The 13,179-nt window shown below is 32.6% G+C and overlaps 2 protein-coding genes across 2 annotated transcripts; both read left to right on the top strand.

Annotated features, from left to right (window-relative positions):
• Window positions 1-5,937: 5,937 nt before the first annotated feature.
• Window positions 5,938-6,607, top strand: LOC113859202 (DUF724 domain-containing protein 3). The gene has a single exon (XM_027492016.1). It carries the CDS (start codon window positions 6,017-6,019, stop codon window positions 6,443-6,445), a length of 429 nt encoding a protein of 142 aa, XP_027347817.1. The 5' UTR covers window positions 5,938-6,016; the 3' UTR covers window positions 6,446-6,607.
• Window positions 6,608-7,767: 1,160 nt separating this feature from the next.
• Window positions 7,768-12,909, top strand: LOC113857679 (protein CONSERVED ONLY IN THE GREEN LINEAGE 160, chloroplastic). The gene is made up of 9 exons (XM_027489799.1): window positions 7,768-8,179; window positions 9,340-9,389; window positions 9,496-9,574; window positions 9,754-9,855; window positions 10,099-10,179; window positions 10,307-10,398; window positions 11,178-11,273; window positions 11,536-11,604; window positions 12,482-12,909. Exons 1-9 carry the CDS (start codon window positions 7,862-7,864, stop codon window positions 12,612-12,614), a joined length of 1,020 nt encoding a protein of 339 aa, XP_027345600.1. The 5' UTR covers window positions 7,768-7,861; the 3' UTR covers window positions 12,615-12,909.
• The last annotated feature ends 270 nt before the right edge of the window (window positions 12,910-13,179 follow it).

The following is a 13,179-nucleotide window of genomic DNA, read 5'->3' as shown; positions in this document are numbered from 1 at the left end:
TCACATATTTTCATAATTTAAAAAAAAAATCATATTTTGGTATTTATATTTTTAAAATACTATATATAAAAAAATAATCCACAGACCTCTCACTTAAATGTTCTTAAAATAAAAAATTATGAAATAGGTTGCTAAATAAGGAAGGTTAATGGTAAGGGAATAAGTACAACTAGTCTATTAGAGTACCAAAATTTTATTCATTTAGTGATTCACAAAATTTAAATTAAAATATTATTGTTATTATTTTAAGGACATGGAGTAATTTGAAATGGATATACCAAAGGTAAATGGTCTGAACACCCGCACGTAAAGACACCGTAGGGTCCTTGTTAAAGTTTTGATGTGATAAGTAAAGAAGAAAAATTATAAATTATAGAAATCTATAACAAGTTTCAACATAAAATACAACAAAATAATATACTTAAAATTATGGTAATTCAATTCCATGCCAAAATTAGTCTAAACAATACAAGTTTTTGTTCCCCCTAATTAATCAGCGTTTGCTCTATTTAAGACTGCAGAACACAATTTCCTAGTATATCAATCATGATGAGAAATCCTAGATTCAAGGCTGCTGTTCCTCAAAAGGTTTTTCTTCCAACATTGATGTTTGGAGCATTGGCACTGATTTTTCTTCAAACTTTCACCGCCCTCTCCCTTCTCCCCTTCATCTCCTTCAACCTTCCCCTGGCCACTGCTTTCTCCCACAGAAAATGACCTCCCAAAATCCATTGCAGCCTTTTCATCACTCCGCTCTTTCTGCTTACACTCTCTACACTCCTCTCTCATTCCCTTCTTTCCTCTAATGCTCCTCAGTTGCTCAAAACCAAAAGCGAGTCTCAATGCATCATTTAACGAATTGGGTTTCTGCATGAGAACCCAATCATGAAAATCTTCTCTCAATCCATCAACAAACACCCCTTTGATCAAATCCTCATTCAACTCATGTTCTTGCCACCGCTTCAAAACCCATTGCAATCTCAAAAAATAGGACCTAACGCTTTCTTCCTCACCCTGATGAATCCCCATAAGTTCTGACCTCAACCCGTCAACGGGTTCAAACATATAATAAGCTTGTAAAAACGACAACTTTACCTCGTCCCACGAAAGAGAAGAGTAATAGGGCTCGATGTTAAGGTCGTACCAGAGTGCAGCTTCGTCTTCGAGAGTGACGGGGAAGATCTTCATCATCATGTCGATCGAGGAAGCGTTGTTTGCTCTACAAACTTTGTTGAATCGGCTCAAGTGGGTGACTGGGGATTCGCCTTTAGTGCCGCGAAAGATGGGTAAAGGAGCAATTTTCACGTATGAAGAAGCGTTTATCGTGGGTTGTGATGCTGGGTTGGGAATATCAGAAGCGGAGATTGAAGGGGTTTCGGGAACGTAACTTTGTGGTGGTTGTGAGAAAGATGGGTCGTAGGGTGGTGCATTGGACACTGATTCAGAACCTAAAGCGTCATCATCTTCATCTTCGTCTTCTTGTTCTGGTTCTTCAAATTGTTCGTATTCATCTCCCTGAGAATCAGAAGCGTCTTCATCATCGTAGTCGTTGTAGTTTTCTTCTTGTAGCAGTACCTTTTGTGTTGAAATTCTACGACCATGCGTTGGAACAGTGGGAACAGAATATGAGGGAGATTCAGATGTTGTTGAGCGGTGTTTACGAGTCATGTTGGATTTGATTTGTCGTCAACAATGTTGTTTGGGAAACGTAATGTAATATGTCTCAGAAAAGTGTAGAGATGGTTGTTTGGTTTGGAAGAAAAATTAACTGCCGGTAACTGTTGAAATTTTTAACTTTTTGGTTTCTTTATTTTTTATTTTGTCACGGTTAACGTTAATTGGAGAAGAGGCGTATGCATAAGACAAGTGGAAAATCAATTGTTTAGAATGATCAATTATCTTAAGAAACAAAAAAAATTTAGATTTACAGTAAATAGAATTAGGTTTAAATATAAGACTTTTTCAATATTTTTGTAATTATAATTTACTAATTAAATCAAATTTAAAGAAGTTGTTAAAATATTATTCATAAAGGAAAGTATTTTCTTTAAAAGAGTGAGCATGTAAAAATGCACTTGCTCATTTGATTTGAAGATTCTCATCATCTTGAATTCACCGAGTGCTTGTTAAGTTAGAAGTTTCAAATCATAAAAATGTAGCCCCAGTAAAATGAAAGATCGAACTTGTTTATACATAAATCATGAACGTGTTTAATTCGCTATAACTTAAGCACGTGAAGAGAGCTAAACTTAAAAGACTAGTCCAATAAAGGAGAAAAATTTAAGGCTTAAACACCATATTAAGATGTGAAATCTATAACAAAACTTACAGCTCAAGACAAGATATATGTGCAAACAATAGCCACGCAAGCATGAGCAGATCATGCATATTACTTTCACCTCAGCCTCATATTTCCCTAAAGCCATAGTTTTAAAACTAAATCCCAAAAATAAAATAAGCTTTCAAACTTGTAGAATAAAGTGGAATGGAGCAAGATTTTATTTAGTTTCATTATATTACTAAAACATTAATAGATTGAAATGGTCATATATCTTACTCTATTTATATCTTTCGTTTTTTATTTTTTTCTCAATTTTGGGAATATATGATGGGATTTATAATAATTAAATTTTAATTCCAATTGTCCTATATTTAACTTTCCATTCCACGTGGTTTGGACACTATCACTCATCATCTCCTTAGACTAGGTCACAACCCTAAACCCTATATATATAAATTATTCAAGGGATGAATAAGTATTAACTTTTGGTATATTTTTTATCGTTCATTAAAACTTTTTCTTTACTTATTTAGTAGGACCAAAACTATTTCTTTCTGGTTAATTTATAATAGATATTTTACTTTATATTATTGCATTCTATTATATTAAATTTTTATTACATTCATTATTAAATACCCAAACAAAACATAACTCGAAGAATTAAAATAACATGATAAATACTTATTGCATTATTTAGATGTGTAAGATAAAGTTATTTTATTATATACAAAAAAATTATAGGTCAACGACAACCACAAATTACAAGTAAAAATTATTTTTAGACCTTTTGAATTTGAAAAGTACCCCATAGTCTCCCTTAGACAAAGGAAAAACAAATATATCTAAACAAAACCTAAAACAATGGAGAACCCTCCCCAAAAAATAATTGCACTTGATGTGAGCAATATATATACAATAATCTATATTAGATCGATTTTGTTTATTATTTACCTGTCCCATGGCGTGTATGCTTTAATTAACATAGTAAAATAGTTCATTAATAATTTATAGACCAAGTTTATGTATCAGTCATGAGAAAAATTCACCTAAGATTCGTAAAAGATATCATGTTTTAATATATAAAACCATAATTCAACATCGTCATACATCAATACTGATATGAAACATAACTAATGGAGCCATGGCATATGCCAATTTGGGAAGAATAGGCAGCACATGGCTGATAAACCACCATCAGATAGACTAACACATCAAGCAAAGTACGTAACCTCTTTGTAACAAATACTACTAAAACTATATTAATGCTGCTTATATGTTCCTTGAGAAACCTGCACATTGATTTCCAAACAAAAAACTGTGTTTCGTTGAAACTTCAACTTGACCAAAATGCTAATTGATGCTACTTCACCAGTAAATTGGGCACTTTAACTACTGTTCCCCATGCCTATATGTAAGAAGACTCTGTTGTGTATGGCTAGTCTTGCCATGCTTTAAGATTTATTCACCATCCATAAATATTATAATGTTGTTACATAGATTTGAAAGGTATATGGCTACTCTCTTTTTGGCCCTTTTCAGTGGTCTCTATTTTTGAAGTTTCTATAAGTAATCATTTGGCCTTCCTTTTGTTATTTACACCTAGTTGAAATACTTTGATCCCTTTCAGTGTTCTGTTCTCTCTGAAGGCACTGTCTTCAGCTTTTTATGGAATCTGATCGAAAGATAAACCAAACAACCCACTGTTGTGTTACTAGAGAAAATGCCTTTTGAAGGCAAAAAGATACCTACAACATAAAATGCTTGTTCATAGGAAGGGCTAGAAGCCTAGAGAACTTGGGAACATTGTAAAAGTTATGTTATCCCCAGTTTCGTATCTTGTGATCTTTTTTTTATTTGAGTATACCTTGTGAATCTGAAAATGCACATTAAGATTGCTATAATTATGTTAAAATCTTAGGATAGAATGGAAAAGATGAAAGTGGAAAGATAATAAAATATTTATATCTATTCACATATCTTAGATAAAGTACAGGAGAAAGAGTGTTTCATTGAACAGAGTAGTATAGTCCCTTCTCTTCCCTTTCCTCCCCAAGCCCCACCAAAAAAAGAAAAAAGACACTCAACAAAGAAACTTGAATATCTTGATACTACTCTGCTTTTCTTCTTTGAAATCTTTGGCACATCCACTGGTAATAAAGTTAGTTAAATTTAAGAGATATTTTAATTCAAATTAACCATAAATGTTTATGAATTGGTTGTGAGTTGGGTGACAACATCTTCACATGAATAGAACGGTATCATGGTCCCTCCTTATCTTAACTGGTCCTGAGTTTCTTCAAATTTGGTCCATATCTATTCTCTGCCTTTTGCTCTTTTAAAATTAAAATATGTAATGAAGTGAGAGACTTTAAATATATTTAATTTTAAATTTACCGAAAATATTTTGTATTTTTTATTTTATATTTTCACATCAGAACAGCCAAATTCCTCTCCTCTCTCTATGGGTAAATTTCATGTCTACATTTGTAAGATTATTAGTTTATATTTTCAACACAAACATCAACAACTAATTAAACCAAAAATATTATATTTCTTACAGCAACTTAAGTTACACATTAAGAACTAGTACACGTTTAGTTTTTTAAAAAAATAATGGCCTAGTTTTACATTTTTAAAATTATTTTTTGCCTAAAAAAATTGTTACATAGAACTCTTATTCTTGTTATTGTGCATGGTCTGGCGTCTATCTGTTAGTTTATTTTTCTGTTGACGACTGAAAAATCTCTGAGATGTCATATACAGTTAATTGAAATTATTTATCAACCTTTCAATGGTACGTGATTTTCTTTGAATAAGGTCTTATGATCAAACTTTGTATATAGAAAAAAAAATCATTAAAATAACGAACTTTATCACAATGTGAATGTTTTATCTTGAATAGAATCATATTTTATGGAAGATATTTTATTCTTGATTCTATTACTGTAGACAATTAGTCTGTTAAAAATGTTTATCTCAACCAATAGTTAGATATTAGCTTGCTTTAGACATAAAAATTAAGAGAATAAATTTTATTTCTTCTAACAAAACTTTTTATATACACACATTTAAAAATTAAATCCCAATTAATAATACTGAAGGAACTTATACTAAATATTTTAAAATATATATTTCAAATAAATTTTAACTAATTGGAAAATTTATCGTATCAAAATCACACTCATTCTTTAATAACCCATTAATCATCCCTTATTTGACCGTCAAAAACAAACCTACCTTACTATATTATTTAGTTACACAGGACAACCCACAGAATCTCCAAACAACAACTTGTCAACCTAAATCTTGTTCGCTAAAAGTTATCATATTTGAGCTCCTTTCAAATATTTAATTCAATTATTGGAACTCAAACTTGAGATATTTGGTCTAAACTTTCACTAAAAATAATCTTATTTAAAGCAGAAGAAACCACTTTAATTTATATATGAAAGTCCTCATTCCAAAAATTTAACACACCTACGTTGTTGAAACTCGAAATCACTAGAACAAATTCTATCATTTGTTGGATAAACTATAAATTGTATATATCATAAATATTGCACTATATTGACATGTGAAAATTTACAAAATCAGATTAAAAAAACCAAACACACCGTTCTATATAAGATAAACCAATCACACAGAGACACAGGCCACGTAGTCCCAAAGGAAGTGCATCATCTCTCTCTCTCTGTCTCTCTCTCTCACCTCGGAAGAAAGGTTCTTTTCTCAGCCATGCGTCCACCGCGGAAAAGGGTGGATTTTGGAAGAGGAGACAAAGTTGAAGTATGCAGCAAAGAAGAGGGTTTTATAGGTTCCTATTACGAGGCGACGGTCGTGTCCCACCTAGACAACGGTCTTTATGTCGTACGCTACGATACCCTTCTTCAAGACGATGAGTCTCAACCCTTAACAGAAACCCTTTTCCCGAAAGAGCTTCGTCCTTCACCGCCACGTGTCCAAGTTTCCCACTTCTCTCTCTACCAGTGCGTGGATGCCTTCGACAACGATGGCTGGTGGGTGGGTCAGATCACCGGCAAAAGAGGGTCATCCCACTATTACGTTTACTTCGCTACCACCAATGAAGAGATTGCGTACCCTTCTTCTAAGATCAGGCTTCATCACGAGTGGCTTCAGGGCGAATGGGTCTTGTCCAATTCCTGATCATTTTCGTTTTCTTGGGGGTTTCATTTAGTCATGTCATTCAGATTGCCCTCTAATTCATCATCATCATGTTCTGTTATCACTAGCTTTGTAATGTTTGCTCCTTGTTCCGATGTGTAATTGTGTTCACAATTCCCTATAGCAATCCTTTTAATCCAATGCTTCCACTACAATTGTCTTTCTTTTTTATGTTTTCTTGGCTATTTTTCTTTTATTGGGTTTCTGAATTACAGGTAGAGATGGAAAAACCAGGGGCTGGGGGAGTGGGTAGCGGTTTCTTGAAAAATTAAACAAAACAAGTGAGTTAGTGATGTTTGTTTTTGTATAGTTGTTGGCATGGACATGATTATCCAATGGTTTGTGTCAAAATTACCATTCGTCATTTGGTAACCCTCTTTTTCTTGATGGGTCTTTCAAAAGGGTATTATGGTAATATACAATTCTGTCTAAAACAATTGGGCTAAAACATGTACACTACTACTTCGATAGTTTTAGATTACTTCAATGACACGACCAATTAAAAAGATTGTATTCAATAAATACAAAGTGTTTACTTTGAAAACTAATAATTAAATCCCTCCATGCCTAAATTATTTTCTCAAACTTAATTGTCTAATATTTTATTAATTTCTAGTTATCACAATAAATATTTAAAATGTTTCAGCTTATGTCTGATTATGTAATAAAGCAAGTAAAACACATTTTTTTTAATAAAAACTAATTCATAAATGAATGTTAATTATAAAGATTAAATCTATATTTTAATCAAAAATATTATTTCGATCATGGTCACGTTATATGTTACCGTGGTGATGGTTGCTTATGCTTTCGCTTCTAGTTAAAAATAAAAGGCGAAAAATGATAGCCCCGGGAAAAACAATATCCAATGTTTTCAACGAAATATTATTATCACAAGTTCACAACATTCTGCACCGATTAACAATGCATAGCATTTGTTCATTTGGATTTTTTTTTCGAATGTAATTTTATGGTTTACACACACACACAACCCCTTATCAAATTAAATTTTTTACTTATAATTATTATTTTGGTTTAAAATAAAAATGCAAAATAAATTCTGATCACTAATTAATATTTTAAAATTAATACTAACGGATGTTAATTTAAGTGATAAATGATTCGATACACGTGACCTATGTCAGATTTAGATTAAACTGAAAAATTAAAAAAAATATTCTGAAATTAGTAATTTAATTTATTTAATTTTTATTTAAAAATTAAAAAAATATCATACATATTAAGTATTATACTTTTTCCGAAATGAGATATTTTGCAAACAGTGATTGACAATTTATGTGGAAGCTTAATAGACACACAACACCATTACTACTATCTCTTCTATCACTTATTCTGTGCCTTCACTGCTATGCAAACAAACCTAGCACAGAACAAAAAATGGCAATTGTGAACAACATTTGTGTGAGTTGTGCAGCCACACCAATGTCACCAGAGTCTTCAGGTTCTGCACCTTTGCCAGACCCAAAGCAAACCAAAATTATCCTTCCCAAGAAGAAGCCTATGAAATGGTCCACTGGGGTGGCGCCTGGGGATTACGGTGGCCCACCCACCACCACCAAGCTCCGAAAGTATTGGGGGGGCCAGGATGAAGACCCTTTGGCCTCTGATGACTTTATGTGGAACAAAGACTTTGTGGGTCGCTTCAAAAAGTTGATTCAGGAACCTCAACCACCCCTTCAACCCTCTCCTCCAAAGGTCTCAACTTTGATTCAGTGGCCATTTGGTTGCTTCTCTTTAACTTCTGATGTTGTGTTCGTGTCTTTTTTTATGTTGGAATTTTGGATTGGTATTGTAATTGTGGTGATTGCGTTGTGTTTGTGGGTTTTACTTGATTGTTGTGTTTTAATAAAATCAATATGGTGGTACTTGTGTGAATTTCTAAGTATTGAATTTTGTGTTTGTAAAATGATCTTCATTTGTGTACTCAATCCCAATCCTAATCAACACTGTTAGATAGACACTTGGACTGTTCCTTGGCCTAACAGGCCCTATGTTTTCCACAGAAGATCAACTTGATTTCTTCTTGTGCATTGTCTATGTATTCTCCAATGTTTTACTCCTATTTGTAACAAACAATAATGTTATCTGAATTTATTTAGTCTATGATAACTAGATAATTATCGGTATCCATTGTAATTTTGTAAGGGATATCGATGTGGTCAACCATTGTTGGTGCCTCATCTTACTTGGATATCCAACCCTTTTGAGTAACATATTGGGACCGTGTGAGCAAAGCAATGCAAGGAACTTAACCAAGTTTTTCTAAAGTTTACACAATCATTTGTTGAGTGTCCTTATTTGCGTGGTTTTACATAATGAGACTAGGTGTGAGGAAAGGAAACTGTAACATTGCGTGATTCAGTATTTTGTATAAATGGAAATGAAATTATCTAAGGTGGTTTTAATTCATATGATCATTATTATGTGGAGCTTCATTATATTGTTGAGTGGGAAAATTTACTCACAATAAAAATGTCCATCAAATGCTTAATAATTTATATTATACACAATTCTGGGTGTGGTAGAAGAGTTTGGAGAAAAATTATTTTGTTAAGCATTGGTTTCTTTCTTGTGACTACTTCACTCCAATTTTTGCATAGGAATCAGAATGATACAACACAATATTAGGTTTCTAAGATGCTCTACTTTTCATTCTCCGCTGTGTCAAGAAATTAATGGACTTGGTTTCCAATATCATATAGTGGCATCATTGGATTTATGCCCCCACCTAATGAAAAAAAGGCTGTGGTTGTTGTTGTGGTGACTTAAGAAATTTTTGGCAAATCATTCTAGATTAATTAAATTTACCTGTTTCTGTCAGTTGGTTCTGACATAAATAAAGTTCCTGTCAACAGGAAGAGCCTTCGGGATTTCTAAGTTTAAATAGAGTCATGAGCCTGGACAGGTCTTCTTCTACCATGTTTATATTAAAATCTTCAAATTTAATTGCAATATTCACTTGACATTTGTTCTTTCTTTATCTATAAAGTTATTTGAATTATGAACTGTAGTTTGGAAGTTGATTTGAGCAAAGAACTCTCAGCTCCTGCAAATAATAATGTACACCAGCAAATTGAGGCAAAAACTGATGTAAGAGATTTGTCTCGTCTCCTGATTTTTCCCTGATCACTATATGTCATGGATTTGATGATTTATGATATATCTCCAGTATTGTAATATTCTTTCTCTATTTACTTATATTAAAAAAAAAAACGTATATCCTTTCCACATGATTCATTTCTCTTTACGCCAACTGGAATGATAATCAGGTGACTGAAACTGCAAGCAATAGGGTAAAATGGAAATTGGTACCAACACGCCGTGAACAAGAAAAATGGGATAGAGCTGCCAAGGCTGCTACTGGAGGCAGTGTAAGTAATGTTTTACTGTATCACATTAACTCCTTACCATTAAGGTCTAGTATTTAACTTTTAACTTGAAATATTTCCTGCTTTTGTAACCTAGGAGAACTTAATATTTACTGCTGTAAGACCTAGAGCGCAATCAATGGAATACTGTTGAACCCCAAACAGAGACTTGACAGCTTATGTATCTTTATTAAGATTTAGAAGCTGATTTTTACTATTTAAAGATCTGATTTAGACTAGCTATAGGATGTGATGTTCCAAGAAATAAGGCGGTCTCGTGAAGATCCCAAAGTTTTAGCTGCTCAATCTGAGGAGCAGTATGCTAAGGTACTGAACAACATTTCTTGTTATTATTTCTTTGTTAGAGATCATATGAATATTATCCTCTTCTATTTTGGCATTGATCAAATGTCAAATGTTAATTATGTTCCTAAACTTAGTTTTTGGTTTTCAGTTAAAGAGGAAGTTACAATTCCTTACATTGGGTATAGGTGGCATTGGTCTGGTTTCAGCTTATGTTTCTTATTCTCCTGAGATTGCAGCTAGGTACTTAAATTTTTCATGCACGTATTTACTTAGTTATTCTGAATTGGAGATATTCCTCATTCATTCCCATCTTTCACCTATGCTATTAAATATGGTTCAATTGTGAGCCAAAAATCAGCTTAGCACACACAACTACCATCAAGTAAACATACTCAAACAGAGATATAAACTGAAAACTTCTTGACACATTGGATATGACATTATTCTAGACTATTTAAACTAATTGGTTTAAACATTCATCCATAATTTTATTAAAACATTTCTCCTTTTGAATTACAAAATGTCCATACTTTTCAACTAGTCTTTATTAATGTGTTTGGGGAATTTAAGTTGGATAGATAAATAAAGGTTTTTTAAAGGATAGAAACAATATGGAGGGAAAGAAAGGATGGTAAGATTTTTTCATTTGAAAACTAAATGAGGAATGAAATGGGAATACATCTCTATTGTGTTTTATTAGAATTTAAAGAGATGGGAAAGGAATGAAAATAATTTATTTTTTAGAAACAATTATTCTTTCCCTTACTTCATCCCAATGCATAAAGAAATGGGTTTTACTCCCAAGGAAAGAAATTGAATTAATAAGTCCTCTCCATTCTCGTTCCTTACTAAAAGTTAACTCATCATTGTCCATTTGCCTCTGAAACATAATATGTCTTTGCAAACCACCCCTCCCCCCATATCCCATAACATTAGTGTCCTTCAGAAGAAAGTTTTAAGTTTTACTTGTGTTTTTCTTTTTCTTTTTTTTAATGTATACTTTTCTTTCATGTATCCAGCTTTGGTGCTGGCTTGCTTGGTTCTTTGATGTACATTCGTATGCTGGGAAGTAGTGTGGACTCGCTAAAAACTGATGGTGCAAAGGGCCTCGTCAAGTAATCTATAGATGCTAGATTTACTATTCAGAATTTATTTTCTTTAATAGATAAGCATGAGCTAACACCATGATTATTTGATTAGTCCAATTTGATGTTTCTTATTTTTCATAAGATTCCAAAATTATTTTTTCCATTAACCATTACAATAAGGCGGTTAAAGAAAGGTAGAAAGATTCGGCCATGATCTATTTTGTTTCATTTTTTTTCACCTTGTTTTTTGTTATAGACAAAACAGCAGCTCATTGATTATTACTTTCAGGGGAGCAATTGGGCAGCCAAGATTACTTGTTCCTGTTGCTTTAGTGATGATTTATAACCGTTGGAATGCGTAAGTTCTCTTTTGATATGCAATTGGAATGATTATTATTTGTCAATTATGAAGCTCAGATATTCCAAAAATGGCAAAGTATCAGTGTTGTATCTGTATCTGATGAGTGACGTGTATGATACTCCTAGATATGTATGCAAGGAATATTCTCTAATTTTATCTGTTTTTCTAAAAAATTTTAACTGTGTTAGGGATACAGCTCCGATACTTTATTAACTGTGTTTGGGAACGATTTGTATGTATGATTTTCTTATTATGATCAGAGTTTTTTTAGTTACGTATTAATAAGAAATGATCAATATTTCTTTATGAATATTGTGCATTTATATAAAGTGTGAGAGTGAGTGAGTGTGTATGTACATGTAAGTATATATTTAAATTTATGTTAGAGGATCTAAACCATATCATATCTAAGAATTTCCTATATCCCCATTTCGTATCATATTGTAATTATCTTGATCTTTTCTTTAGGGATGTCAAGTATAGGTTTTTTCTTGCTTCTGTTTTTGTGCTTCTCGTATCTATTTCTTCTTATTTTGGAGAATTTTTATTTATTTTTTTGTCAAATTTTTTAGAGAACTTTTGAAAAGAAAAAAGTGATTATTTCATGGGAAATAAGCTTTCCCAAACATTTTGATTGAGGTGTATATATTAATGTTAGATGAGATATCCAAATACATTAATGTCTGGGTGATGTTGATTGGATCCAATCTATGCCAATGACTACTAGATCTAATTGCACTTCTTTCTTCTCTTTCAAGGTTGAGGTGAATGTACCCTAGGACATTTGTATTTGTTCAAGAACCTATCTTAGTTGATCTAAACTACTGGTTTAAACCCTGTGTTTTTACTGCCTAACAGGGCTGTTTTGTTGCAGGATTCTCGTTCCAGAATTTGGATCTATGCACTTGGAATTAATTCCAATGCTAGTGGGGTTTTTCACATACAAAATTGCAACTTTTGCTCAAGCTGTAGAGGATGCTATTACCGTAGCTGCAAAAAAGACCTAAATTTCAGTGGGGGAAAAGTATACCCTCATTAGTTTTGGGTATTCTTTCCCTCATTGTCAACATATTAATTGTATTTATGCTTACCGATATTAGAATTATTGATTATTGATTTCCAGATATTTGACCTACTTCCCTTTAGATTATGGTAAAGCCCTCTGTCCCACATTAATCAATTTTCTCATATTAAGGATCTCAATTAGATCTCAATTACACACAAATTACTTGGGGCTCAATTTAACTTCATGAGTAATCTTCACTCATTTGTTGACGAGGCGAAGTCAAGTTTTGTTGTGTTTGAACTGTTAACGTGTGTGCTGATTAAGTTTTAAAAAAATATGTTCAGCTTTTTAAGTCAACTCGTTTTCCCCTTTAGTTTCGCATCCCCCTTAAAAACTGTCTATTTGTGTCCTTGTGTGTAACATGAAACAGAGTGAGCGGGATTATCGAGACACGTTATGTGAGAGCAAAAATTTTCCAGTTTGTAAATATTTCGTGAAAAAGGTTATCCAATCAAAGCCCTAAATTAATTTGGTGACCATTTTCTTCATAAACTTGTTTGGACTAC

Source organism: Abrus precatorius, unplaced genomic scaffold, assembly GCF_003935025.1.
Source record: "Abrus precatorius isolate BTA unplaced genomic scaffold, Abrus_2018 Scaffold2, whole genome shotgun sequence".
Lineage (NCBI taxonomy): Eukaryota > Viridiplantae > Streptophyta > Magnoliopsida > Fabales > Fabaceae > Abrus > Abrus precatorius.
This window is presented reverse-complemented; position numbering and strand designations above follow the sequence as displayed.

Bases quoted from the DNA above. Each gene is read 5' to 3' on its own strand.
- LOC113857679 (XM_027489799.1), top strand. From the start codon at position 7,862: ATGGCAATTGTGAACAACATTTGTGTGAGTTGTGCAGCCACACCAATG. The intron at 10,180-10,306 runs GTACTGAACAAC...TTTGGTTTTCAG, and splicing joins CTGAGGAGCAGTATGCTAAG to TTAAAGAGGAAGTTACAATT. The intron at 10,399-11,177 runs GTACTTAAATTT...TCATGTATCCAG, and splicing joins TCTCCTGAGATTGCAGCTAG to CTTTGGTGCTGGCTTGCTTG.
- LOC113859202 (XM_027492016.1), top strand. From the start codon at position 6,017: ATGCGTCCACCGCGGAAAAGGGTGGATTTTGGAAGAGGAGACAAAGTT.